The 27,841-nt window shown below is 32.9% G+C and overlaps 2 protein-coding genes across 6 annotated transcripts; one reads left to right on the forward strand and one right to left on the reverse strand.

Moving 5' to 3' along the window:
• Positions 1–1,146: 1,146 nt before the first annotated feature.
• On the reverse strand, positions 1,147–13,226 carry LOC142222081 (ankyrin repeat and sterile alpha motif domain-containing protein 1B). 5 transcript variants are annotated; one of them, XM_075292031.1, is made up of 9 exons: positions 12,586–13,226; positions 9,920–10,704; positions 8,980–9,145; positions 5,429–5,628; positions 5,083–5,374; positions 3,185–4,073; positions 2,668–2,907; positions 2,044–2,175; positions 1,147–1,988 (listed from the first exon to the last, which is right to left on the reverse strand). In XM_075292031.1, the coding sequence occupies exons 1-9, from the start codon at positions 12,687–12,689 to the stop codon at positions 1,821–1,823; spliced, it is 2,976 nt and encodes a 991-aa protein (XP_075148146.1). In that variant the 5' UTR covers positions 12,690–13,226; the 3' UTR covers positions 1,147–1,820. The 5 variants fall into 5 exon arrangements, with proteins under 5 accessions (XP_075148146.1, XP_075148145.1, XP_075148148.1 ...); XM_075292030.1 differs by having other exon boundaries at positions 3,185–4,076; XM_075292033.1 differs by lacking the exons at positions 5,083–5,374; positions 5,429–5,628 and having other exon boundaries at positions 12,586–13,225.
• A 1,997-nt stretch (positions 13,227–15,223) lies between these two features.
• On the forward strand, positions 15,224–23,265 carry Mink (Mitotic spindle and nuclear protein). Its single transcript, XM_075292036.1, has 5 exons — positions 15,224–15,357; positions 15,433–17,346; positions 17,412–17,504; positions 17,569–17,781; positions 22,345–23,265. Exons 1-5 carry the CDS (start codon positions 15,354–15,356, stop codon positions 22,959–22,961), a joined length of 2,841 nt encoding a protein of 946 aa, XP_075148151.1. The 5' UTR covers positions 15,224–15,353; the 3' UTR covers positions 22,962–23,265.
• The last annotated feature ends 4,576 nt before the right edge of the window (positions 23,266–27,841 follow it).

A 27,841-nucleotide genomic window follows, 5' to 3' on the forward strand; every position in this document is an offset into this window, starting at 1 on the left:
CTTGCACTGATGAGATGTTCTGGATAGAACACCAGTGCAACGATGTTCTGGATAGCCCATACAAATGTTGCATCCAGTGCAAAAAGAAAACAGCCCTATTATTTCTTATGGATAGAGTACATTTCCATAAGAAATTCATATCTATGCATTCATTGTTATCGATTGTTTAAATTTTTGCCCTCATAAAAAAATACATGGCAGAACTGTGTTATTGGCACGCAAACGAAATTTCCGCTAGGGTGCATACGAGTAAAGTTATGCTAAAAGACCGTTATGCAGCTCTTACGAAAATTTCTTTCGCGTACCAATAACTCAGTTTTAGAATTTATTTCTTATGGGAGCAAAATACAAACAATCGATAATAACGCCTCACGGAATTTTCGTTAGCAAAAAAATAAAGGAAGGCATTTGTTATGGGTCCCGTAAATTTCGATAGATGTGTATATCGGCAATAAACATAACACGTTTGAAATGCATTGCTATATTTGCTAACGAAAAATCCGTGAGGAGCTATTATCGATTATTTATATTTTGCTCCCATAAGAAAAACATTGCAAAACTGTGTTATTGGCACCCAAACGAAATTTTCACAAGAGCCGCATACCGGGCTTTATAAGAGAAAATGTAAACATTCGATAATATCGCAATTGATGTCAATCGTATACACCTATCACAAATTTCCTTGTATTTCATATCGGCTAGAATGAAATATGCCCAACATTACTGAAAGATTTACCCACCTCTAAAAAATGTTTGTTGTCCAAGTCCGGGATTGCGTGGAAGATGGACTTTACCACCACGCTTGTTCCTAGTGCCTCTCAGCCATGTACATTTATTTATATGTCTCTAATTTGATGGTTCCACATAAAACAAAAAAAAAAAAACTAGTTTTGGAACAAACATTTTGTACATAAGTGTACACTTTAGAAAATTACACTCATAAAAAGTCTGCTAAAACAGCAGTCGATGTTTGGTCTAGCTCCTAAATACGATCACCAAACATGTTGTCTGCTTTTATGCCTTAATTTGACAAATATTCATAATTATATTCAATATATTGTTTTTATTGTATTGCGATAGCCCCTAATTAAACTTTTTACCACAACATGTTTCGATTACCATGATTTAAAAAAATAGACAATGTCATTTAAGCATGCAGTGTGTGTCTACTAACAAATTTATTTTGGTGTATACTTAGCTATAGCTGCAGAATTCGATCAGTATCTAGATGCCATAGATTATTATTTTCAATAAACGAAATAATTTTGGTATTGTTATAAATGTTTCTTTATTAATAGACGTGTATATTTGTTATTTGGTAAATTTTGTTTGCTAAAAGGCACTATGTTCGGATCAGTTTCTGAATTACTTTTAAATTAAAAGATGCAAATGCTTATAAATGGCATCAAGACTAGTAAATAAATAAAAAATCTAAGCAATATTGCAAGGATAATAATACATCAAAAGCGAATAGGACTTTTTTTTGCTGTTACAACAATAAATTAGTTATACAGTTATCAATACATCATAATAATACATTCAAATGAATATAGCTCGTTTAGAAAAATACGAATTAAATTTTACATAGCATGTTTATGGCCTCTGAGGGAGATTGTGGTAACTTTGTACTGAGTCCTTGTTCATAATATTTAACTCGATAAATATTCATATCATTATGGACTTTGTATTAAGTTGTTTAAGCTACTGATTATTAGTCACATCTAAAATTCCAACTGTTACATTTTTGAAAAATATTCATGAGTTTAGGTACAAAAAGGTAAATCACTTTTAAAGGTTAAGATATGACAAAAAAAGATGAATTAAACATTATCTACAATATCGCAATAGCTTAAGCGTTTGTTTTGTTCGCTATTTGTTAAATCTGATGAGGTGTATATAGTATGCGATTCCTCTTGATTCATGAGTGATAACTGATAGGCTACCTCAAAAGCTTGACCTAAGGTTAATATGATTTCAGTAGCCAATTCCTGTAAACAAACAAATATTAGCTAATGATTATTAAAATTCACAAAATCCACTTACCAAACTATCAACCATAAAAACATGGCAATAATGAGTGTCCTTCTCCCTTGTGATATAGGCGAAATACCTCAAATCATCGTTATCTTGACTGACACAGTTTATATTCTCGATATCATGCACGCTTATGGTACTCTGAAATTATTAATTTTATATTTTTATTTTATAACCATTCAAATTTATTTATTTTTATTCAGTTCTTTGTGATAGTGAACTTCTTTCTTATTAGTAAGTGCTACCCGATTCCCTGTTTAACTCAGTGAAAAGGGAAGAGCGAGGCTAGGATTTATCCTGCTATGTATCTCTAGCGGAAATTTTTGATACCCATAAACACATCATTGTAATTATAATAAAGATTTTAGTAAATAAATTTGCCAATTAATATTCTGTGGAGCATTATTATCGATTTTTTACATTTCTCTCTCTTGCCAAAAAATTTCGTTTACATGCAGCTTTTTAGGCTTTTTTGCTATGTGCTTTGTATATGAGTGGGAATTTTAGATAGAAGATCCTATTGGACTTAAACACATATTTACAAATAATTTCGTCCCAGAAGGCTTATAAGCACATCTATAACAAATTACACACTCCAACTTTATTATTTTTACATAGTTTCATAACGCTCACCTTATTTTCAATGTCAATGAACCGAACTCCTGCATGCGACATAGCAATGCCAACTTTTAAACGTGTTTGTTGATTGGTTTCTTTCAAAATTTTAGTGGAACAGTTGATATCCTCAATCAAACCATTCTCTGAATTGTTAAACTCCATCGGGGCAGGCGTCTCATCACGTTTTAATTTTTGTATAGACTTTCTTGTTGATACCGTACCGTGTAATTCTCGAATTACGGTAGAACCGAGGTACTGAAAATAAAATAAAAAAAATGTGTCGTTAAGTAGAATATATAATGCTTAACAGAAAAACGGATCTAAAACTTCAAGCACGAAATCGTTTCATTTGATTGAAAGTGTTTCAATCATGGAAATGTTATGATCAATCAAAAACTTCAATTAAAAAATTAATTGATTCAATAAAATTTTGTGATTGGTCATTGTTTTAATTAATAATTTGAAATTTTATTTTTATCTATTTTTTTTCTAATGCCACATGTTATTTTTAGATGTTACAGTTTATACTTACAAAAACTTCGTATAGTAGATAGCCATATATCAAAGTATTCGGAGAGTGACACCAATTTGGATTGATATTCATTTGGTCCTCCGAAGATGTAGGTGGTGTTGGCGAACGTAGTAATAAATCGGCTGGTTTTCTTATTGTAAGGGTTTTCCTACGCAAGGTATTCGACAAAGTATAATTATTTTCATCATTTATTAAATTAGCCTCTTCCATCTTTGTATCGTCTTTGGCACCAGACACTTCATTTCCAATACTTTCAAAAATCGTATTGATCTCATCCCACACCTTACTTGCATCAAAATCAAATTCATTTTCGGCATTACGAATTGACTCATCATTACTTCTAGATTCTTTTTCACTATTTTCTGATACATGATCAACTTTGATAGAACGTTTTGCAGGCATTGGTTTAACAGATTTCACTAGACTTGGTGATCTCAAGCCACTCGGTGGCTCTTCTATAGCTTGTTGAGTTTTACACAAATCCTGTTCGCTGGCCGCTAAGTTCAAAGAGGATCCTTTAAAGAGACCAGCAAATGGTACATCACCCACAAATTCTTCGACACATTCTGAAACCCGCGAACTACTGAGTGAATCGAATTGTTCCTCTTCTGGTGGTTCCATTGCTTCCTCCCATATGAACGATTTCAAACTGCTGTAAAAGTGCGGATTACATTGGCGCTGCTGTTGCTGTATATTTAGCGATTTTCGTTTCAAACTTTTGTCGGGTGGAGGTTTGACAAATTCGAATATGGTTGTTTCTGCCTGTAGAGCAGATGGTGGTGGGCAATCTGGTGTTGGTGAATGTACAGACCTTTCTTTGCTTTGCCTGCGACTAGAGTTATTACTACCATTGCAGATGTCACCAAAACTACCTGGTCTAGATGTAGTTCTGCTGTAAATGTTAAAATAAACAATAACTTGTAGTGTATGTACAAAATATACCCTCTTATAAAGTTGAGTATGTGTGTCTATGTAGCATATCTAATACAAACATTGTTGCATTATATTGGAGTCCCAATGATATAAATATATCCTTCTAAACAAACTACTCAAATTTGGTTAAAGGCTCTTTAAACTATGTATGTATGTGTTTGTCGAATGGTATATGATCATCAAAACAACTCGAGTATGGGACATTCCACGTTTATTCAAGCGGCCGTAAGAGCTCATTTGATTTAGCACAGTGGTGTGATACGCTTCATTATCTGTCATGTCAACTGGGAATATTATGACTGGTAACAACAGAAATTGGTCGATAATATTCGTCAAAATTTTCCTACCCATTGGGAAATTTACCAATGTTTGCCAAACTATTCTTTTTATATTAATTTAATAAATGTTTTTGCTTTTTAGCCGTTTTTTCTAGCAAATTTCATTGAGTTTAGATAAATTTATAACACTTACAAGAAATTATGTTATCAATTGTTATACATTTTTGACACAATAATTTACCTCAATTAGCCTTTAAGGCTTCAAATTGCAAATAAAGATAATAATAATAATAATTGTTAAATTAAATTTAAATAAAATGAGATAAACACTACTAAACTTTTAAAAATGTTATCTTCAATGATTCAATAGAAAATCTGATGAAATTGGAAAATACATTAAAATAGCAGAACATAAGTTGCATTTAGAGGAACAGTATTGCGAAATCATATATAAAATATTCAAAAATCCTATAAAAAATATCATAATCAAATAGGCGTTTTTGCGAATTTAGGCATTACATGAGCAATAATTGTCCGCATTTTACGTTCTTTGTCATGCTTTGGTTATTGAAATAGAGAACAATATATTTTTATTTTAAACAAATTTATAATTAAATCAGATGGTACTAAGAATAAATTAAAAGTTATGCCCAATTAGCATAAATATCCATTGCTATACTAACTTACATTCCACTAATTTCATCATTATTATCGAGCTGAACAGTATCCTTAAGTAAATGCGTATCCTTTGGAGCGTAATTAATATTACTATTTATATTTGCATAATCGCCATACTCCATATTCCCCCTGGGACTTGGTAATGGGGTTTCATGCCTCTGCAATTGATGCCATAGTGGTGATGCTACTTTAACTATTGGTGTACTTGGAGAATTGCATGCACTTGCATTGGGTAGCTTCATCTCAACATACTCATCGACACATTGATATTGTGTTGAGCTTTTTATGGCCTGGTCATCAACTATTAAAAGCAAACAAGTAAGAATTTACGTTTGTACGCAAATTGAATACCTACTTTTCGAACTACTTGACAAATTGGGGAAAAGTTTATCGCCTGTATTATTAACACCAAGCCGTCTATGTAATAATTTTGGTGTATAGACAGGCTTATATTCTAGTAGATTATCTGTTGAAGAACGATTACTATCAGCTTTAGAATATAATATGGGTTCCATAGGTGTATAGCGTTCCGTAGAAATTTGACGCTCCAAAAATCTTTGAAAGAATATAGAAGTTTCGTCGATAAATACAATTTATTTAAACTTTGTCAAATATGAAACACACACGTTTGATGAACCGACCGTATGAATATGGTAAAAACGTACACACACGTAAGACACAACACATAGGAAAAGTTATTCACAATATACATATAAAGCGTTTATAATGAAATCCTTAAATAGTTTACATAACATCCATAATTCTTATCATTTAAAGATGGGTATGAATCTCTCGAAAACTTCGTTTGAACGCTTGCGTTTTTCATGGAAATAATATATAAAAAAATATGTTACAAACCTAGGAATAGTTTGTAGTCACGAATACTGTAAGAGCAACATATTTTCTCAGAAAAAAACCAAAATACCAACCAAGATATTTCCAATTAAAAAATTGATTGAAGTTGAAGATTTTTTTCAATTAATAAATTAATTGATATAATTAACTTTTAATCAAGATAAAAACATCACGTTAATTAAGACAAAATTTTAAAAATTTTAATTAAAAAATTAATTGACACAATTAACTTTTAATCAAACTTGAAAGACTAACCCTACGGGAAATTGGTGCAAATTGCCACTGACGGACCTATCACAGGACTGGTACCGGTGATCCAGTTTGTCACAGTTTTCAAATAGTCATAACTTAATGATTTCCATACTCACTTGATATAAAAATCTTATTGGATCTACACATTTAGTGAAGTAGAATTACCAGAATAACCTATTGTTCAATATATTTTAAAGATTCGGATAACCAAAGATTTCATTAGCAAATTTCTATTAATTTTTTCATTGATTCATTAAAAATTTAATTGATGTTGATTGCAAAACTGAATTAATTTTTTAATTAAAAAAGGTAAATATTTTCAATTACTTTCTGAATTGCCTTAGTTTTTTTTTTGGAATAATAATTGATTGTTTGAAATACATTTTTAATTATAAAATAAAAAAATGTTCATCACTTTTTTAACTGACTTAGTTAGTCTTCCGAATTTGATTAAAAATTTAATTGTATCAATTATTTTTTTAATTAAAAATTTTAAAATGTATCATTTACTTAATTAACTTAATGTTTCTATCTTGATTGAAAAGTTAATTGTATCAATTAATATATTAATTGAAAACATTTTCAACTGCAGTTAACTTTTTAATTGGAAATATTTTGGTTATATTTTTTTCTGTGCAGGACGTGTCCTAAGGAACGAGTCCAAGCGTCTAAAGTGTAAATTTACTCCGTCAATGACAAACCCATGTTAAAGTGACCGGTCCCTTTCATATGTCTTGACCAGAACTAGATCTAGTCCATGCACATCAGGGACTAGTCCTGTACCGGTCCTGTGGTTGATCCATTTCCCGTAGGGAAGTTATTAAAAAAGTGATGGAATTTTTTTTTTAAAATTTGAAAAAAAAATATTTCAAACATTCAATTTTTTAATCAAACGAAAAACACTAACGGCCATTTTCATGTAGCTCCGTTAGGCTTTAACTACTACACACAAAAAATTAATTTTTAATTGAAATGTCTTCAATCACAGAAATGATAGTATCAATTAAAAAATTAATTGAAGGTCAATTAAAAAGTTAATTGATCCAATTAAAAAATTAATTGATATTATTATTTTTGTGATTGATTTTTGTTTCAATTAAAAAATTTGTTGAATCAATTAAATTTTTAATTGAATATTTTTTAAAACTCAATTAAAATTTTAATTGGAAAAATTTTCGTGAAATTTTTTTGTGTGTAGTTAACAGAAAGTAAATTGCAAATGTCTTCTCTCCGGTTAACTTTAACTGAAAAATTTTCGGCAGTTAAGGTCCTAACTGACATATGAAATATATAGGAAAGATGACAACTATGTCCATAATACGGTTTAAAATTTCGTTAGTTAACGGAGCACTAACGGAGCTTCATGAAAATGGGGGTAAGTCAGTTAAGAAAGTAATTGAAAATATTTACGTTTTTAATGAAAAAATTAATTGAGTTTTGCAATGAACATCAATTAAAATTTTAATTGAATCAATTACAAAAATAGTTGAAATTTGCCAATTAAATCAATTAGTATTTTTTTAATGTCCAATTAAAACGGTGATTGATACTATCATTTTCGTGATTGAAGACATTTCAATTTAAAAATTAATTGGATCAATTAATTTCGTGATTGAATGAGAAAATAATTGTTGTGTGTTTTGAAGCAGTTTCGATAACAATTTGTTTTAATTATTCTTTCCGGATTGAACTATGGATTAGCCACGAATAATCCATTGCACCGAATAATTAGGTCTATCTGAATAACAAACTTTTCCTTTTCACATCGATAAAACAGATTTGCCACAAGTTTCTTATCTATAAAAGCATAATAACTTTTTTGACCAATTTTATTATATTTCGGTGGGGAATAATCCAAACAACAATAGAAAAAGTTTATTTTCTTTAAAATAAATTGTTAGTTAATAGTAACCGTGAAAAATGGCTATTTTAGCACGTTAATGCCCACTTAATACCATCCTTAAGATCTAAAAATTATAGCGATTTAATTCTAGCAGAGCTATCTTTGTGATAAAGGTCTACCGGCTCGGAATTGGTTTTACATATAAAACTTAATCTAAAGAAGACAATTTCTTTCGAATGTTTAGGATATAATGTTAATGACATTGTTGACATACCACAAAGCATAACAACAATTAATAGATATTCGGTGTACAGTTACTAATTCAATGCCATGCAAAACAGCACTCAAAAAAAAGTAACACTAAGAAATTCCTTTCTTATTTGTTACGTACAAATTTTCTATGTATGTGTGGTATTTTCAAATTATCGTTACGCTTTATGAATATAAGTTGGTAATGCGAATGAATACTATAATAGAAATTATATAAATAAATATGCATTTAAACTTTGTGAAACGACTAAAATGAGATTATATATTTTTATAAAGTTGTATGATTTTGTACATTAATATAAACAAGAAATAAATATCACATATAAATATTAGTATAAAATAAATGGTATGATATCATCATCACGTAACTGATGATTTTTTTTGTACTATAACAATTAATTACATGTGTATATTCATGTATGTTTGTATCACATTTACTGGGATGGATGTTAATATAAATAGTATTTTTTCATTAGCAATGAATCCCAAAATTATAAATGACTGACAATAGAACTGGGGTGCATTGTGTGGTGGATACGGATGGTGGTGCATATAACTGGATATATGATGGTGCATACATGGAAATGGATATAAAAGAGCAGTGCATATCGGTAAATAGTAAAGCACACGTATATAGTGATGCACACAAATAACAATGACAATGAATAACATCTAGTAATTCTTACTTCGTCGTTATGGCATGAGACTCAAAGCTTTGAGGATCAGGGGTTCCATTGTTATCAGGCACCAATGACTCTTGTTCATAATTTGACATGGTCGTATTATCATTGACATCTTTGATGGTCATGAAATGACTTTGGTTTTTCATTTTATTGCTATCTTGACAGAAATCTGAAAGGAAAAGTTGAAAAAAATATAATAGATGAATTGATATAATTTATTTAGATGAATTTTAATAATTTATTTAATAATTTTTATAATTATTAGAGACACGCTTACACTCTACTGTTAACTGTAAATTACTGGCGAAAGCATTTGCTATTATCAATGAGTGTTGCAATATTCTACATGACGGATTATAATGATTATGACTTAACACACTCTTATAGAAAATCATAACGGAATTAGTGAGAGGTCCATCTGTCCCTTATATTTCCTTTGTAGAACTTCTCATAGGTCTAACCCTTATGCGTGATGTCATTATACTTTCTTACACTTCTAGATAAAAGTTTATTCTATTGCGTTTTCTTAAGACCGAACAGAATAGATTCCTATGAAAATAGAGAATTGTCAATAGACATTCCCTGCTCGGGCAATATATTTTGAATTAGGATTAATCATCCTTTCAATTTATGTTGTCAATTCATCGGAATAATTGCTGGTTCGATAATTATCTATAAAATTATCTATATCGAACTTTTGATAACTAGTAGATTAAAACTGACAGTGGAAGTTGGAACTATAACTTCACAAAAGTCTTCGACAATATGTTTTGACAATTAAACGAGATGTGGAATATATTGGAGGTGTTGGTTATACCTCGTAATAACCAGTACGAGATAAATGATATTGGCTAACTAAGTTATTTTAATGTAAAATCACATATGAAAAGGCCCAAATATCCACACTAAATAATATATCTACCCTTAATTTTGTAAAACTTACCATTAATTATTGTTACAATTTCGTACGTAACATGTGGTGGATAGTCTTTTAAAATGTCCAAGGCTGTCCTTCCATTTCCATCTACAGCATATGGATCGATACCAGATCTTAGTAATGTACACACCACCGATTTTTTACCACACAATGCAGCCTCGTGTAATGCTGAACCGGAATTCGTTAAAATATTTACATCCACACCAGCTGCTAATAAAGTTTCCACTACTTTTTTGTGACCATTTCTAGCAGCTAAATGCAAACATGAATGTGTATAAATGTGTTTGGTTGGAGTTATCGTATAGGGTGGTGAATGACCATTTTCAATTGCTTGCATTTCATCATACACACGAAACGGTTCTATCAATTCCGGGTGGGTTCGTATAAGAATTTGCACCACTTGCAGTCGTCCATAGTGTGATGCTAAGTCCAAAGCGGTTTGAAAGCTATTATTGCGTATTGTTGGATCAGCACCATAGGCCAAGAGTATGGCAACAACAGCATTGTGACCATGTTGAGCAGCACAATGTAATGCAGTCTCATTTTCTGATGTTTGGGCATTGGGATTTGCAGGCCGAAGAGGATGCATTAAGAGCATTTTTACAATTTCCTGATGACCAGCCCATGAGGCGAGATAGAGTGGTGTGGATCCACGTATATCTGGTACATCAATAGCAGCATCGTGAGCCAAGAGGAGGCGAACAATTTCAGTATGACCATTCAAGCATGCATGATGTAAAGGAGTATATCCATTAACATCCTGTCCATTAATGCTGGGACTGCGCCTGAAGCTAAGAAAAAAAGTGAACATATTACAATATATAATTCTAATTATTGTTTTATATTAATGTCGGTAATGTAAATTTAAAAGGGTCACATAAACCAAATAATTTTTTAATTGGGTCCATTTCCGTTTGTGATTGATGTCATTTCCGTGTATGAAGTAGTTGGTTGATTAAATGAATAAATAAAATAAAGTGTAAATTGAAAATTACAAGTGTAAATTGAAAATTGAAAATTCTTTCGTTTTTAACTAAAACAACGATTCCAATTATCAATTCAATTAAATAAATTTATCTAATTATTGAAAATTTTGTTCGGGAAGTATGTTTTTATTGACAAACACAGAAAAAAATATCATCAAAATTTTTATTGAATTTTGGAAAAAGTTAAAAAAAAATTAATTTATTCAACAACATTTTTTAATAGAAAGAAAAATCAACTACTAAAATATATTGTGTCAATTGATCTTTTAATTGAACAGATTTATTTTAAATTGACGTTTGCATCAAATATTTTCGTGAATGGAGACAAATCTATTTTTTCTATATCCTACTCTTTGGTACATCGAATTTTGACTGAATTCTTAAGAAAAATCCAACTTTATTATAATCGGAAGATACATAAAAAAGAGCTAAAACAGATAAATTACAATACAAAAATAATAAAAGTTTTCAAATAGATCAGGCGACAAATAAAGTCAGTTAAAATAGTTATTGAAAATTCTTTCGCTTTGAATTAAAATATTAATAATTCCAATTAACATTTTGACAAAATAAATATATCTAATTAAAAATATAATAAAAATTTTGTTCGGGATACTCAGGTTCGTGAGGTTTGGACCAAATAACTTTGTGAAAAAACATTTTTTTCTGTGTACTATATCGAATCGAATTTGGTGCATCGAATTATTACTCAAATTCAAAGAAAATCAAACTTTAGTATAATAAAATAATTATAAATAATTATAAATAAGTAAATAATTTACTGCCTCAAAACAGTTGAGATTCGCTATCGAAATATATTAAATTTTTAATTGAAAGTTCCTACTGTGATTGTGATAAACTTAAAAGAAAAGGAACAGCTTGAAACTATTTTTCCTATTACAAAAACTTTTTATATTTGATTATTGATCATTGGAAGTATTACTGTCACTTCCGGTAATGGGATTATCTCCCTCAATAATTGAGGAAGAGCCTCCGTTAATCAACAACGTTGGAGTACGAGTGTTGCTTACTTCCTCATTCAGTGACACACACGCGTCAATTAACAAACAGGTGGCTGGAGATAGTTTGCTAAACTGTGAGGATAATGTAGATTTTTCGATTTATATATCTTTTAATAAATTCATTACTTCCACTTCTATTCCAAATAGTATTAACCTCCATCTCTTGGCCGTTGGTTGCTTGTCAACTATCTATCTAGATTTCTCCGAAAAATGAGCGCATTTTGGTCATTACAAGACGATAAACGGTCGCCAACCAGTAGGATTACATCCCATGTCCCGGTATTTTATATTTACACACACTTCTTTTGAAAAAGAACATTTCTTCAAAGTTTTAAATTTAAAAGTTTAGTCAGCAAGTGAGACAGACTTATCTGTCTTTCGCCAAGAATCTATAAAATCTTTGCTGTTTAACAACTTTATTATTATACACATCAACGAAAAGTCTCCCTCTCTCTTCTAATTAATCATAAACGTTTCTCCAATTTACATCAATTTGTGAAAAATAAATTTCAAATCATACACTTTGTTCGAAGCAATACATTCCACGCAGACAAAACCTAATTTAACCATTGGCCAGATTCATTAAAGGAATGGAGTTGTAAGACGTGGTCCCAATTCTTGCTTTTTAATTCCGCCCTTATGAATATTTGTAACTTTTACTCACCTTGACAGAGGTCCTCCTTTTTTGGCATACTGCTCAAGAAGTTTTCCAACAACGTTTATGTTTCCACATCTGGCTGCCTCCAAAAGATCATGACATTTTCCCATAGCATTAAAATTTTCCTCTAAAGCAAACACTGAAAAATTGGATCATCCGCATTCTTGTTCTAAGCACGAATGACGGAATCAATCAGCTGTTGAATGTCCCCACCCACCCGCTCTGGATAGCACAGACCAAGAGTATTATTTCTTAGAAGAGAAATATCTGATATAGTAGAGTACAACGACAATAGAATTTTTGTTTTTATCAAATTATCGCTATTTATCCCGACTTGTTTACACAATCAAAACAAAAAATATGCAAGGTCTTTCTCCAACCTCGCACGTCGCCCTATTATACGACAGCAGAAACACACAGCAAAAACATAAATAAGGGAGATTAAGATGGTCGTCACTATTTTAGTTTATGAGTTCATTCGCCTATTCTCGTTTACATGTGCCGTATTGTTGTCATTTGTATATAATTTCAATGCTGTTTCAAACACGTTTTATAGACACCGCCGTATATATGTATATCACTAATTAATTAATACCAATTAAACGTCTTCCCTAATTTGTAAGGAACCGATAAATGACTTTGATGGCAAGCACAATCATATGGTTGTCAAAAGAATTTTTATGATACTTATTTATCGATAAACATTTCATTGACATTAATTTGTAGATGTCGTCTTTACATTCCAGAACAAAAAACCAATAGATGTCGTTGTTGAACATGGAGCATATCTTTCACTCATTATGCGCTTTACAGACTATCAGTTATTCCGGACGGAATGTCGGTGTTTGTAAAGAATCTTACAATGTGTCGGATCGATACGACTTTTTGGCGATGACTAAATAATCGGTAAATGTGTTATCGATCCCATAAACATGCAACAGTATCGATTATGCCTTCGGACTTAACTTATAATATGCACAATATATGGATTATGTTCGACACGAGCACTGTCGTCCGGAATAACTGATAGTCTGTAAAGCGCATTAGACTATTTATTTATTTATTTATTTCTGAACTTGCATTCAAATGAGTGACGCACAATAAATATAAGCTTGGCGCTGAAGCAAAAAATAAGTTAAATAAATTTTTACTTTTTCGGCTTTCGGCGGCTTTGCTTTTGACGTTAAAAAGATTTGTTGCTTCCAGTTTTGCATATAGAAGTATAAATTTGTTTATGAAGCGAGAATTATGATTTTCTATGCGTATTAAAAAAGCTAACTCCACTGTTCTGATTTATAAATTTGCAAACTTTTTCTCAATCGCTGGTTTCCAAACCACAATGATATATCCCTGCCAACATTTTTTGAATTTGGGGGCGCTTCTGAGAATCCCCACTACGTCGAAAACAATCATATACGACATCAAAAACTCGTCGGAAAAGCGCCGTCACTATTGAGAAGTTGTACCACGCCAAGTTACTACGAAAAACTTTCTCATCAGTGCAATTATTAGGTGCCTATTTAGATCAATTTCGAAGGACGCCAATAAGAACCCCTGCAAACTATCAGAAAAAGTGAATTTTAAGGTAATTGTAGAAGAATCATTGTGGTCAAGTAAAACACGATTGTGTAGATGTTTATTGATTTGATTAAACATTTATAATTTCTTATAAATATAACATTTTTCGGTTTATCTCATCACATTTAACATAATTTTTTGCATTAATAAAATAATGATGTTGAGTTTTAAGTAGCAAGTTACATATTGCAGCGTCTATCAGCCAGTTTGTTTATTTTCGATGGAGACAGCGTGCCTGGAAAAATATTTGAAAAACGATCACTTTATTCTATTTGGAAAGTCGAAAATTGTTCACCATATACCTTTCACAATTTTATGCGTAATATCTATGTTTTCAGAACTTTATTTTCGTTTTTATTTAAATAAAATATAACAAGCTGGTTGTGCTTGGCGTTTCACAAAAAATAAAATGGCTCTTCTAACAGTAGTGATGGCAAAATACTTTCATGTACATTTTGTACTTTTTGATATGCTTCCCCCATCACAGTTCGCGATGGTTGTGGTGACATTTACGAGTCTGTGGTAGCGATGAGGATGAAATGGAACTTTGAAATGCTGGCAGGGTTGCGCTTGGCGTTTCACAAAATATAAAATGGCTCTTGTAACAATAGTGATGGCAAAATACTTTCATGTACATTGCATACGCTTCCCCCATCACAGTTGGCGATTGTTGCAGTGTCACTTACGAGTCTTTGGTAGCGATGAGGATGAAATGGAACTGCTGGCAGGGTTTGCTTTTCACGTTGAAAACATTTGTTGCTTCCATAATTATATATGGAAATATAAGTTTGTTTATGTTTATGAAGCGAAAATTATGCTTTTCTATGTGTTTTTGAAAAAAGGAAGCCGCTTTTTTTCATTGTGTTTCGGCCCTATAATTATGAATGTTTCAAGTTTTTTTGAAGCGAAGAATTAAGCAGCGTGTCCATTGTGTGTCGGCCTTTCGTTTGAATGGAGTGCGTTGACGTTCTAGTTCTTAATTTAGGTTATTCATATTTGACACATTCTGAACGACTCCTAAAAAGTGATGCCCAGTTGCATTTGGATTGTTTGTTTGGCACTTTTTCAAACTAATAACGGCGTTTAAAAATTTTCTCAATCAAACAGTGAGTGACGCGCATATTGAAAGGGACGAACAAATTAGAAAATCGTGTTTAATTGGAAAATTTTCGAATTATCGTAAAACAAAAAGGAAAATGGGTATGTAAAATAATCAAATTGTTTGTGTTTTTATCAATTGCGCAATATACTAAAAAGATATTCCTATTTTCACAGAGGATATGCATTCTAACGTCACAAGACGTTCGAGAAAGGTTAAGAATTTGGAGCGAGAAGTTGAATTGATTCTCTCGCAAGATGAAAGTGAAGAAGAACAACAACCAGAATCTAGAGATAGGCAAGAAGAAGAGCCATTGATGAAGACTCCTTCGACTAAACGTCCACTAAGAAACGCTGCCTACACACCCCGTCCAACAGAAGTTTTACAGGACATTTTACAAACACCACGACGTAGTTGCCGTAAAAGTGTAAAACCACCACAGGACTACGATGACATCATTGTTAGGCAATCGACGCGTTCTACGAAGAAAAAACTGGATACGTTGGATGATAATGATGAGAATTTGGTATGTCCGGGAAGCGATGTCAAAGAACATCAGGCAAAATGGTCTGCTGCCGATGTGGGAAGATCTTCCTCGAAACGTACTCGTAAATCAAGGCGTACAACCAGAGGAGGAGAAGGGGGTGGTAGGCGTAACTTAAATGATAGTAAATATATGGAGAGTGAGGCTGTACACATTCCTTCAGATAAAACTGAAGAAATGATAGAAACTGTACCGGCGATCTCTGAAGTAATAAATACCGATGGCTTTGTAAATGCTGATAATGAAGAGAAACATCTACCGGTATCAAACGCAAATGAAGAAAAACTTTTATCGGTATCAAACGCAAATGAAGAAAAGAATATCGAAGAGGAAGATATACATTTAGTACAAGAAGATACAGAGGACGCTAAGAATTTAGAGGGTAGCAATCACGAAGCACCAGTTTCTTTCCAAGAATTTAATTGTACAATCTCATCGGTAAAGGAGGAAGAAGTAACGCAAGAAATTGTCATCAATTCAAATCAGAAAAAAGAAGTGGAAGAAGTTTCTCTCATACAAAAAGATACCAAATTTAATGTTGTCCAGCAGGACGCTATATCCCAGATCCAGGAGTTGGAGGATGAATCAAAAATAAATCTTAGTAATGAAAGCGAAAAATCTAATGAGAATATTGAATTGTTGGTTGTTGAGGAAGAAAATGTTGAAGAATCCCAGAATAAGAATGTACCTCCTAGTCTTGATTCTTCTCCGAAGAAGGAGGACTTGGATGCAAATGAATCGTTCGGCATGTATCTCAAATCTAAAGATATTGATATGGAAGATCTTGGATTAAATCCCATTGAAGATGAAGAGGAAGTTGAAGAGGACAAAAAGAATATAGTCATGATTTCAGCAGATAAAGAAATGACAGAGGATATGCCCTCGTTGATTGTATGCGATGACGAAGATGAACAGGAAAAGGAAAACATTGTGGAGAAAAAACCAAAACTTAATACCACATTTGAAGCTGAAAGTTCAGTGGAGGTCGTTGTGGAGGCAGAGGAAACAAATTCACAGCAATCAATAAACTCTGAAGCCACCGAAATGGATGCCCTTCAGATCTCGGAAGATGAGGATAGTGAGAATATCACTGAGCCTGTAAGGAAAGCAACACGTTTTATGCTAACTACTAGCGAAGATCAAAATCAAACATTGCTCTCTACCCCACCAAGATCTATACAGAAACCACATAGAATGCCTACACCTTATCGCACAAGAAGCGATAATAAATCCCAGAAGAATGACACTAATGTTGGCAGTGCCACGAAAAATTCTTCGACTGGGGACAAGTTCAATGTGAACAGTAGTGGATTTACCACACTAACACCTAAAGAAATAGTTCTGAGGGGTATACGTAAACGGTCCATGTCAGTGTGCTTGGGTACGGAACAACCTTGTCTTACAAGAAGTGCCAAAAAACTAAAACGTAAGGCCGTTAACTTTTATAGTCCAGCTAATCAAACAGCAATTATAGAAGACTTGGATAAAATGATCGAAAAGAGTATTAAGAAGTTCAAGCCAGATAAGGAGATCAATCGCAGTCGAAGTATGTATATCTTAAATTACAATTGATTATAAAAATAGTTCTATAGACAAACTTCTAACTTTCAGATGTAACCACTCGACGCAAACGGTCAGTTTCCTGCGATGATCCGATGGCCTTGTCACAGTCTTTATGCGTTATCTCAAAACTGCCAAGGCCTGGTAAGAAGTTAATTCTTTATACTCTGTTGATCTATACAATATATACATTCCTTTTCCATTTCAGTTACAAATCAAATAAGTTCTCTGAATGCCACTATAACCTCAGCAATGTCTACTGCATCTACAAGTGCATCAAAACCAGCACGCACAAAATTACCAAATTTTGCTGCGATTCATCAAAAACAATTTCAAAAAATGGAAAATTTAGCTGATCATGTGGCACGTAAACAGGAACGTTCGAAAATCCTAATAAACTCTGCTTCCAAAATAAGAACAGGTAAGCATATACACACAATTTTCATTCTACTTTATCATCTATTTGTATTTGAGTGGATCCATCTAAAAGAAGTAATAGAAACGTACAGTTTGTTTATCATTGATGTTTGTGTGCGTTAGTTTATCAGTGAGGGTTATTGGAAATATATACAGGATGATATGAATGAAAACCATCCAAGCTGGGTTTCTAGGTAGAAGAAAAAACAACCACCATTACCATTCTGGTGGTGCAATTGCACCAAATGTAGGGGATATTTTACTTGTGTGATTGTAATGCAGGCCATATGTGTTTTCCTTCGAAGATCCTAATAAACACTGCTTCCAAAATAAGAACAGCTTATCTGTTCTTATTTTTCATTCTACTTTATTCATTTGTATTTGAGAGGTTCCATCTAAAAGAAGTACATGCAGGCCATCTGCGTTTTCCTTGTTCTGAAAAAGTACATACAAATGATTTCTAAGCTGGACAGTGTAATAAGAAAACATGATACGACTTCATAACTTATTAACATATTAGAAAAATGTAGCTTTTATTTATGTTAATTTAGCTCCCCCCATGTTGAACGCTAAAGCCAGGTAGAGTATGCTATCCTAAACCAAACGTCTTGGTATGCTAGAGAGTTATTCCTTGCTGTGTATATTATTACCGATTAGTTAACATTACCTTCGAAGATTGAATGGTGATGTAATAGCTTTGAAATAGGACACATATTCGTATTCAGATTTTTCCTACATTGGATATGTAAAAACCGATCCCCAATTTTTTGGAGTAACTACAGTTTTCGTAGTTGGGAGTGATCATTTAAAAAAGATATACTTTTTGCCCCGAAAATGCCAGGGTCATGAGAAATGATCTCGAAATGTTAAATCCAATGTTCTGACACGATATCTGTATATATACTTAAAAATTTTGTTTAATTATATTTTGACACAAATTCAAAGAATAGTTGGTCTTATCACAGAATTTTTTTCTGATTCAATCACGATATTAATTGATCCAATTAATATCTTCATTGAATCTTCTTCAATCACGAACATCAATATATCAATCGCAGAATCAATTAGAAATTAAAAATATACTTGATTAAAAAATAATTGATCTATTCGGCGCTTTCAATTAATTACATATTTAATTGATTTTGGTCGAAAACTCAGTTTTTTATTGAGGCAAACAATTATTTATTCTTTTTTTTTTAATTTTCCTTTAGATTAAATAATTTCCTTGTATTTTTACATGAGTTTATACATACGAATTTTCAGATTATAATTACAATTTTGACTCAAATCTAAAGAAAAATCCAATTTAGTTTAGATTTGAGTCAATAGTAAATAGGTCGAAAGTAATTATTTCCGAACGAAATTTTCAATTATATTTTTATTTTGATTTGTTTATTTAATTATAATATTAATTACATTTTATGTAAAAATTTAGATATTGCTAATAATTTCTTATTTGACTTTATTATTTAATTTGATTGGAAATATTTCGTTGATATTTTTCTGTGTAATTACAATACGGAAATTTATAAGAAAGTGTAAACTCTATATCAGCCCATGGCTTCAAATTACAAAATCGAGCAAATAAATATATATATAAAAAAAAATAATAAACTCGTATAAAATTATAAGAACATTATTCCCTCTAAGAGCAAAATAATTATAAATTAATAGAAGTAATACAACAAAATATTGATTGCCCAAATTAAAAAATTAAAATTGTCACCAAAACCAATTTAAAATTTTATTAATTGATTTAATTTTTACTGAAGTATATTTTGTATTTCTAATTAATTTTGTAATTGATATAATAATTATTCCAGAAACTTGTTGCCCATTACTTTGTAAAACAAAAACATATTTCTTATGACTATAAATTTTCTAAAATCACATCTCAAAGACAGGTCAAATTTCTTTGGGAAGTACTTAAAAACCATACAGAAATAATGGAAGACAAAAATAAAATATCAACTCAGTTAAGAAAATGATTAAATATATTACATTTTTAATTAAAATAATAATTGTCCCAGTTAATATTTTAATTAAATTAAAAATATGCCAATTAAAAATATAATTGAAAATTTAGTTCGGAAAAAAATAATTTCTTTATAAGTACGTACACAGAAAATACAATTTTGGATTCAATCGCCAAATTAATCTAATTAATTTTTTAAATCTTTAATTTTTAATGTCATCAATCACGACAATTATAATATCAATCATTTGTTTAATTAAAAATTAAATTAAAAATTTATTTTGTTCGAAAAACTCATTTAATTTTTTTAATTGCTGTCAGTCAGTCATTTATTCTATTCTATTATTGATTATTCACAATTATATTTCCCTTAGATGAAATAATTTTCTTATAATTTCACGAGAGTTTATACTTTCTGATGAACATTCCGATTATAATTGGATTTTCTTTAGATTTGTGTCAAAATGTAATGAACCAATGAATGTGAAAAGGAATTATTTAAAAACAAGTAAGGAAAGTCTAAAGTCGGGCGGTGCCGACTATATTATACCCTGCACCACTTTGTAGATCTAAATTTTCGATACCATATCACATCCGTCAAATGTGTTGGGGGCTATATATAAAGATTTGTCGCAAATACATACATTAAAATATCACTCGATCTGGAAGAATTTGATAGACTTCTACAAAATCTATAGACTCAAAATTTAAGTCGGCTAATGTACTAGGGTGGAACACAATGTTAGTAAAAAATATGGGAAATGTTTAAATCTGAAGCAATTTTAAGGAAACTTCGAAAAAGTTTATTTATGATTTATCGCTCGATATATATGTATTAGAAGTTTAGGAAAATTAGAGTCATTTTTACAACTTTTCGACTAAGCAGTGGCGATTTTACAAGGAAAATGTTGGTATTTTCACCATTTTTGTCGAAATCAGAAAAACATATATATGGGAGCTATATCTAAATTTGAACCGATTTCAACCAAATTTGGCACGCATAGCTACAATGCTAATTCTACTCTCTGTGCAAAATTTCAACTAAATCGGAGCAAAAAATTGGCGTCTGTGGTCATATGAGTGCAAATCGGGCGAAAGATATATATGGGAGCTATATCTAAATGTGAACCGATTTCAACCAAATTTGGCACGCACAGCTACAATGCTAATTCGACTCCCTGTGCAAAATTTCAACTAAATCGGAGCAAAAAATTGGCGTCTGTGGTCATATGAGTGCAAATCGGGCGAAAGATATATATGGGAGCTATATCTAAATCTGAACCGATTTCAACCAAATTTGGCACGCATAGCTACAATGCTAATTCGACTCCCTGTGCAAATTTTCAACTAAATCGGAGTTAAAAATTGGCCTCTGTGGTCATATGAGTGTAAATCGGGCGAAAGCTATATATGGGAGATATATCCAAATCTGAACCGATTTCAACCAAATTTGGCACGCATAGCTACAATGCTAATTCGACTCCCTGTGCAAAATTTCAACTAAATCGGAGTTAAAAATTGGCCTCTGTGGTCATATGAGTGTAAATCGGGCGAAAGCTATATCTAAATCTGAACCGATTTGGCTGATATTTTGCAATTGTTATTTTTTACCAAATTTTAGGACAATCGGACTAAAACTGCGAGCTGTACTTTGCACACAAAAATACATCAACAGACAGACAGACGGACAGACGGACAGACAGACAGACAGACAGACAGACAGACAGACAGACAGACAGACAGACATACAGACATACAGACAGACAGACAGACGGACATCGCTAAATCGACTCAGAATTTAATTCTAAGCCGATCCGTAAACTAAAAGGTTGGTCTATGATTAGTCCTTCTTGGCGTTACATACAAATGCACAAACTTATTATACCCTGTACCACAGTAGTGGTGAAGGGTATAAAAATCAAATTAGTTTTTAATTTTTTTTATTATTTTTAGTAATGGTCCCAATTAAAATTAATTGAATCTTTGTAATTCGATTAAAATGTATATTGTATCAATTAATTTTTTAATTCATTACGTTTTCAACTTCAATCAACTTTTTAATTGGAAATATTTTGGTAATGTATTTTTCCAACTATAATTATAATCAGAAATGTGCTATGTCGTATGAACTCTTATAAAAATATAAGAAACTCTTATAAAAGTAAATAGTTATAAAAAAATATTTTTAGTTGATTTTCGATGGCCTTTCTTATATTTTTCATAGTTTCGGCTACAGGTCTATTAAAAATAAATATTAATAAATAAATAAATAATAGACTCAATTAAAAATTAGAGTTTTGCGACCAAAATCGTATTCCAATTGATGAAATTAGATCAATCACGATTTACAATGAATCCTCTGAGAAGTGGAAACCCACGGTCGTCAAAGTTATGTTCCCATTTGGAAGGTGTCTAGTTATGAAAAGTTTATTTTGAAGTGTTAATATAGCAAACGTCCTATAACAATTGTCCACTTTTGAGAGGTCAATATTCAAATATCATTGGAAAAAATTTAGGACAATTTATAGAAACATTTACCAAAATTACTTAATCAAAATAATAATCATTTATGTTTTTCTTCTTCAATTTCAGCATCGGCTCAGAAAAATATTGCGGCTGCAATCATCAACAAGCATAATCATAATGAAAAGCCTAAAGCTCTAAAGAAAATCGATATGACAACACAAAGTCTGATTCAAAAGAAACCAGTTGAAATCAAGTCCTTTACACCAAAAAAGATAGTCCCAAACCAAGTCAAGAAACCCATAGATAATGTGCTCAACTCATCTAGATTACCAGATCCTAAAAATGCAAAGTTTGTTATTAAACCCAAGCAAATATTACCTCCTAAGAATCATTTGAAGCCAACTCAAGCATTTAATATATCGTATAATCCATCTTCGTCCTTGGCCAATACAACATTTAAACAGAAACCAGCTTTCAATTTATCAACGCACATAGGAAGCACTGTTACTACCCAAAAGTCAGCTACGTCACTCAATTCTACGACAATTGAAAGCAAAACAACAAGTGTTTCAGATAAAATGAATTCACGTTTACAGCGACACATGGATTTATTTAAGGGTCGTTTGCCAGCTTCACGTGCTGGTGTTGCTTCACGTAGAAATGAGGCCGCTATTAAAGGTGTACGTTCAAATCGTCGTTTTGAATTGCAAATGCAGCATCGCAAGAACACTGAAAATGCTTAAAATTATTAGCATGTTTGTGTTTTTAATATGCTTTAATTTTTTTATTTTGTATTAATTTTTAATTATCCTAGAACTATGCGATCGGCACAATACATAATTTGAGAATTTTCGCATAAATGTTTTTCTATATTCTCTTTTCGTTTCGATTTGTATTCGTTTTGTATTGTAATCTATTTGTGGAATTTGTCCAGTCCCAGTTTTATTTTGTCCATGTATTATAAGATTTTACCTTAATAACTATTAATATTAATTTTATGTGTATTATATGAATATATTTTATGAAATAAACCATTTTTGAAATGTACTACTATTGACTTTCGCTTAACGGGATAGTAAGGGACAGTAAGGGAAAATTTAAATAGGGAGTAGTTAATTGTATGGTTAATCTATGCCATCCTAGCCACGCATAGTACCGGAGGAAAGAGACCTCTCAGTTTCCCAATAGTTTTGACCCAACTAAGATCAGGCAAGTAGTGCAGCCGCTTCAATTCCTAACTATTAGTAATTGATAGCAGTATGGCTGAAGTATTTCCCGTGACGGTTGCTATGTGGCCGAACAAAAAATTGTAACCAACACCGCGAAAATACGAAATTTAATTTTGAGCAGCATTGCTCTTTACGAACAACACAAAAGCAAATGCGCGAAAATTAATGTTTGGGACTGACTCTTTACGAAAAAATCAAAATGAAATGTCAGAAAATTAATTTTTGGAGTTTTTTCCAATGGTTTATACTTTTGTGGCGGAATAGGTCCATTGTAAAATATGATTTTTTTGAAAATTTGGTAAAGGAAATTTCATTCGATGGGGTAGGCGTTGTCAATGTATGGCTTTTAACCACCATGTAAAAATTGGTCCATATTGGTTTATAATTTTTTTGGCCCATCCCATATAATATCCGTATTTCCATGTATTTGTTGTTCGCAGGATTCCAGTCGCATTTATTATCCGAGTTTAATGAAGTTTAGTACACGGACGCTATCGAATTTGGACAAAAACGAATCAAATGTAGATATAGCTCCCATATATATGTATCGCCCGATATCGACAAATCACATTATGCTTCTTTTCTAACCAATCGTCGTCAACTTTGGCTAAAAGTGTGCAAAAACTCATTGAAATCGGTTCAGATATAGATCCCATTTATATGTGTCGCTCGATTTTCCCAAATTTTGCCATAATAGTCTTATTTACTGAGCAATCTTATTAACATTTTGCACAAGGTAAAAAATTCTGAGTCAATCACGAAATTAATTGATACAATTAATTTTTTAATTGAAATGTCTTCAATCACAGAAATGATAGTAACAATTAAAAATTAATTGAAAGTCAATTAAAAACAAGTATATACGGCCGTAAGTTCGGCCAGGCCGAATCTTATGTACCCTCCACCATGGATTGCGTAGAAACTTCTACGAAAGACTGCCATCCACAATCGAATTAATTGGGTTGTGGTATCTTAAAACTTCTTAACGTCGTTTTCTAAATTGTGAGTTAGTCCATACGTGGTATATATTAGACAAAAAAGGCATGTATAGGGAAGTCTACAAATAATTACGAATCGATATTGACTTTTGCACGGTACGTAGAGAGCCAGAATTGAAATATGGGGGTCGCTTATAAAGGGTGATACGGTCAAAATTTGGTCAATATAAACTTGACGTATTTCTTTTAATTTTGCATTTAAAGAACCTGAACACCCCTCATTTTGAAGGTGTGTGTGTAGAATGTTGCTCCTATTTTGATTTTGGAATTCACTCTTCAGTTGTCAAAATGCCGTCCAGGCAAGAAGAGCAGCGTATCAAAATTTTGCTCGCGCATCGCGAAAATCCGAGCTACTCGCACGCAAAGCTGGCAAAATCGCTAAAAGTTGCCAAATCAACCGTTACAAATGTAATTAAAGTGTTTGGGGAACGTTTGTCGACAGCCAGGAAGTCTGGATCGGGGGGAAATCGAAAACCGGAAGGCGCTGAGACGACAAAGAGAGTTGCCGGTAGTTTCAAGCGAAACCCTATCGAAACCAATCGAATTAATTGGGTTGTGGTATCTTAAAACTTCTTAACGTCGTTTTCTAAATTGTGAGTTAGTCCATACGTGGTATATATTAGACAAAAAAGGCATGTATAGGGAAGTCTACAAATAATTACGAATCGATATTGACTTTTGCACGGTACGTAGAGAGCCAGAATTGAAATATGGGGGTCGCTTATAAAGGGTGATACGGTCAAAATTTGGTCAATATAAACTTGACGTATTTCTTTTAATTTTGCATTTAAAGAACCTGAACACCCCTCATTTTGAAGGTGTGTGTGTAGAATGTTGCTCCTATTTTGATTTTGGAATTCACTCTTCAGTTGTCAAAATGCCGTCCAGGCAAGAAGAGCAGCGTATCAAAATTTTGCTCGCGCATCGCGAAAATCCGAGCTACTCGCACGCAAAGCTGGCAAAATCGCTAAAAGTTGCCAAATCAACCGTTACAAATGTAATTAAAGTGTTTGGGGAACGTTTGTCGACAGCCAGGAAGTCTGGATCGGGGGGAAATCGAAAACCGGAAGGCGCTGAGACGACAAAGAGAGTTGCCGGTAGTTTCAAGCGAAACCCTAACCTCTCTCTCCGAGATGCCGCAAATAAGCTGGGTGTATCGTCTACAACCGTGCATCGAGCCAAAAAACGAGCCGGACTATCGACTTACAAGAAGGTAGTGACAAACAAAATACGACGGCCAAAGCGCGATCCCGGAGGCTGTACACGACGATGCTGACGAAGTTTGACTGCGTGGTAATGGACGACGAAACCTACGTCAAAGCCGACTACAAGCAGCTTCCGGGACAGGAGTTTTATACGGCAAAAGGAAGGGAAATGTAGCAGATATTTTCAAGCACATAAAACTGTCAAAGTTCGCAAAGAAATATCTGGTTTGGCAAGCCATCTGTACCTGTGGCTTGAAAAGCAGCATTTTCATAGCTTCCGGGACTGTCAACCAAGAAATTTACGTGAAAGAGTGTTTGAATAAACGTCTGCTGCCTTTCCTGAAGAAACAAGGTTGTTCCGTACTGTTTTGGCCGGATTTGGCATCTTGCCATTACGGTAAAAAGGCCATGGAGTGGTACGCCACCAACAACGTGCAGGTGGTTCCCAAGGACAAGAACCTTCCCAACACGCCAGAGCTCCGCCCAATTGAGAAATACTGGGCTATTGTCAAGCGGAACCTAAAGAAGACCAAAAAAACTGCTAAGGACGAGCAGCAGTTCAAGGCAAACTGGCTTTCTGCGGCGAAGAAGGTGGACAAGGTGGCTGTACAAAATTTGATGGCAGGTGTCAAGCGTGAGGCCCGGCAATTCGAATTTGGAAAAGCGAAAGCCTAACTGAATATTTTTCCTGAATTTTATACTAATTGAACTTGAAAGAGAAATTTAATTTGATTTTTTAAATAAACGATTTCACCGATTTACACGCGTTTTCCCTTGACCAAATTTTGACCGTATCACCCTTTATGTGGGCTATATACAATTATGAACTTGATATGGACCAATTTTAGTGTGATTGGGGATCTATTTATCTGAGGGCTATATATATAATTATAGACCGATATGGACCTAGTTAGGCATGGTTGTTAACGGCCATATATTGCACATTGTACCAAATTTCAACTGACTCGAATGAAATTTGCTCCTCCAAGAGGCTCCAAAACCAAATCTCGGGATCGGTTTATATGGAGGCTATATATGATTATGGACTGATATGGAACACTTTTGGCATGGTTGTTAAATATCATATACTACCACCACGTACCAAATTTCAACCAGATCGGATGAATTTTGCTTCTCCAAAAGGCACCGGAGGTCAAATCTGAGGATCGGTTTATATGGGGGCTATATATACTTAGGGACTGATATGAACCAATTCCTGCATGGTTGTTGGATACCATATACCAACCATGTACCAAATTTCAGCCGGATCGGATGAAATTTGCTTCTCTTAGAGGCTCGGCAAGCCAAATCGGGGGATCGGTTTATATGGGGGCTGATTATAATTATGGACCGATGTGGACCAATTTTTGCATGGTTGTTAGAGACCATATACCAACACCATGTACCAAATTTCAGCCGGATCGAATGAAATTTGCTTCTCTTAGAGGATTGGCAAGCCAAATTTGGGGGGTCCGTTTATATGGGGGCTATACGTAAAAGTGGAACGATATGGCCCATTTGCAATACCATCCGACCTACGTCAATAACAACTATTTGTGCCAAGTTTCAAGTCAATAGCTTGTTTCGTTCGGAAGTTAGCGTGATTTCAACAGACGGACATGCTCAAATCGACTCAGAATGTCACCACGACCCAGAATATATATACTTTATGAGGTCTTAGAGCAATATTTCGATGTGTTACAAACGGAATGACAAAGTTAATATACCCCCATCCTATGGTGGAGGGTATAATTAATTGATTTTATTAAATTTTGTGATTTTTATACCCTGCGCCACACTGTGGAACAGGGTATTATAAGTTAGTGCATATGTTTGTAACACCCAGAATGAGACGAGATAGACACATGGTGTCTTTAGCAATAATGCTCAGGGTGGGTCCCTGAGTCGATATAACCATGTCCGTCTGTCCGTCCGTCCGTCTGTCTGTGAACACATTTTTGTGATCGAAGTCTAGGTCGCAATTTAAGTCCAATCGCCTTTAAATTTGGCCCATGTTCCTAATTTGGGACAGAATAGAACCCTATTGATGTTGGAAGAAATCGGTTCAGATTTAGATATAGCTCCCATATATATCTTTCGCCCGATATGCACTAATATGGACCCAGCAGCCAGAGTTTTATACCGATTTGCTTGAAATTTTGTACAAACAAAACACTTAGTCGTATAGTCA

This window comes from Haematobia irritans, chromosome 1 (assembly GCF_050003625.1).
Source record: "Haematobia irritans isolate KBUSLIRL chromosome 1, ASM5000362v1, whole genome shotgun sequence".
In the NCBI taxonomy this organism is placed as follows: Eukaryota; Metazoa; Arthropoda; class Insecta; order Diptera; family Muscidae; genus Haematobia; species Haematobia irritans.

Excerpts from the sequence above, each read along its gene's own strand:
- Mink (XM_075292036.1), top strand. Across the intron at positions 17,347-17,411 it reads GGAGATCAATCGCAGTCGAA|ATGTAACCACTCGACGCAAA; the intron begins GTATGTATATCT and ends TCTAACTTTCAG. Across the intron at positions 17,505-17,568 it reads CTCAAAACTGCCAAGGCCTG|TTACAAATCAAATAAGTTCT; the intron begins GTAAGAAGTTAA and ends TTTCCATTTCAG.
- LOC142222081 (XM_075292030.1), bottom strand. The coding sequence starts at position 12,689 with ATGGGAAAATGTCATGATCTTTTGGAGGCAGCCAGATGTGGAAACATA. Across the intron at positions 9,146-9,919 it reads AATTGTAACAATAATTAATG|ATTTCTGTCAAGATAGCAAT; the intron begins GTAAGTTTTACA and ends TTTTCCTTTCAG. Across the intron at positions 2,176-2,667 it reads TCATTGACATTGAAAATAAG|AGTACCATAAGCGTGCATGA; the intron begins GTGAGCGTTATG and ends TAATAATTTCAG.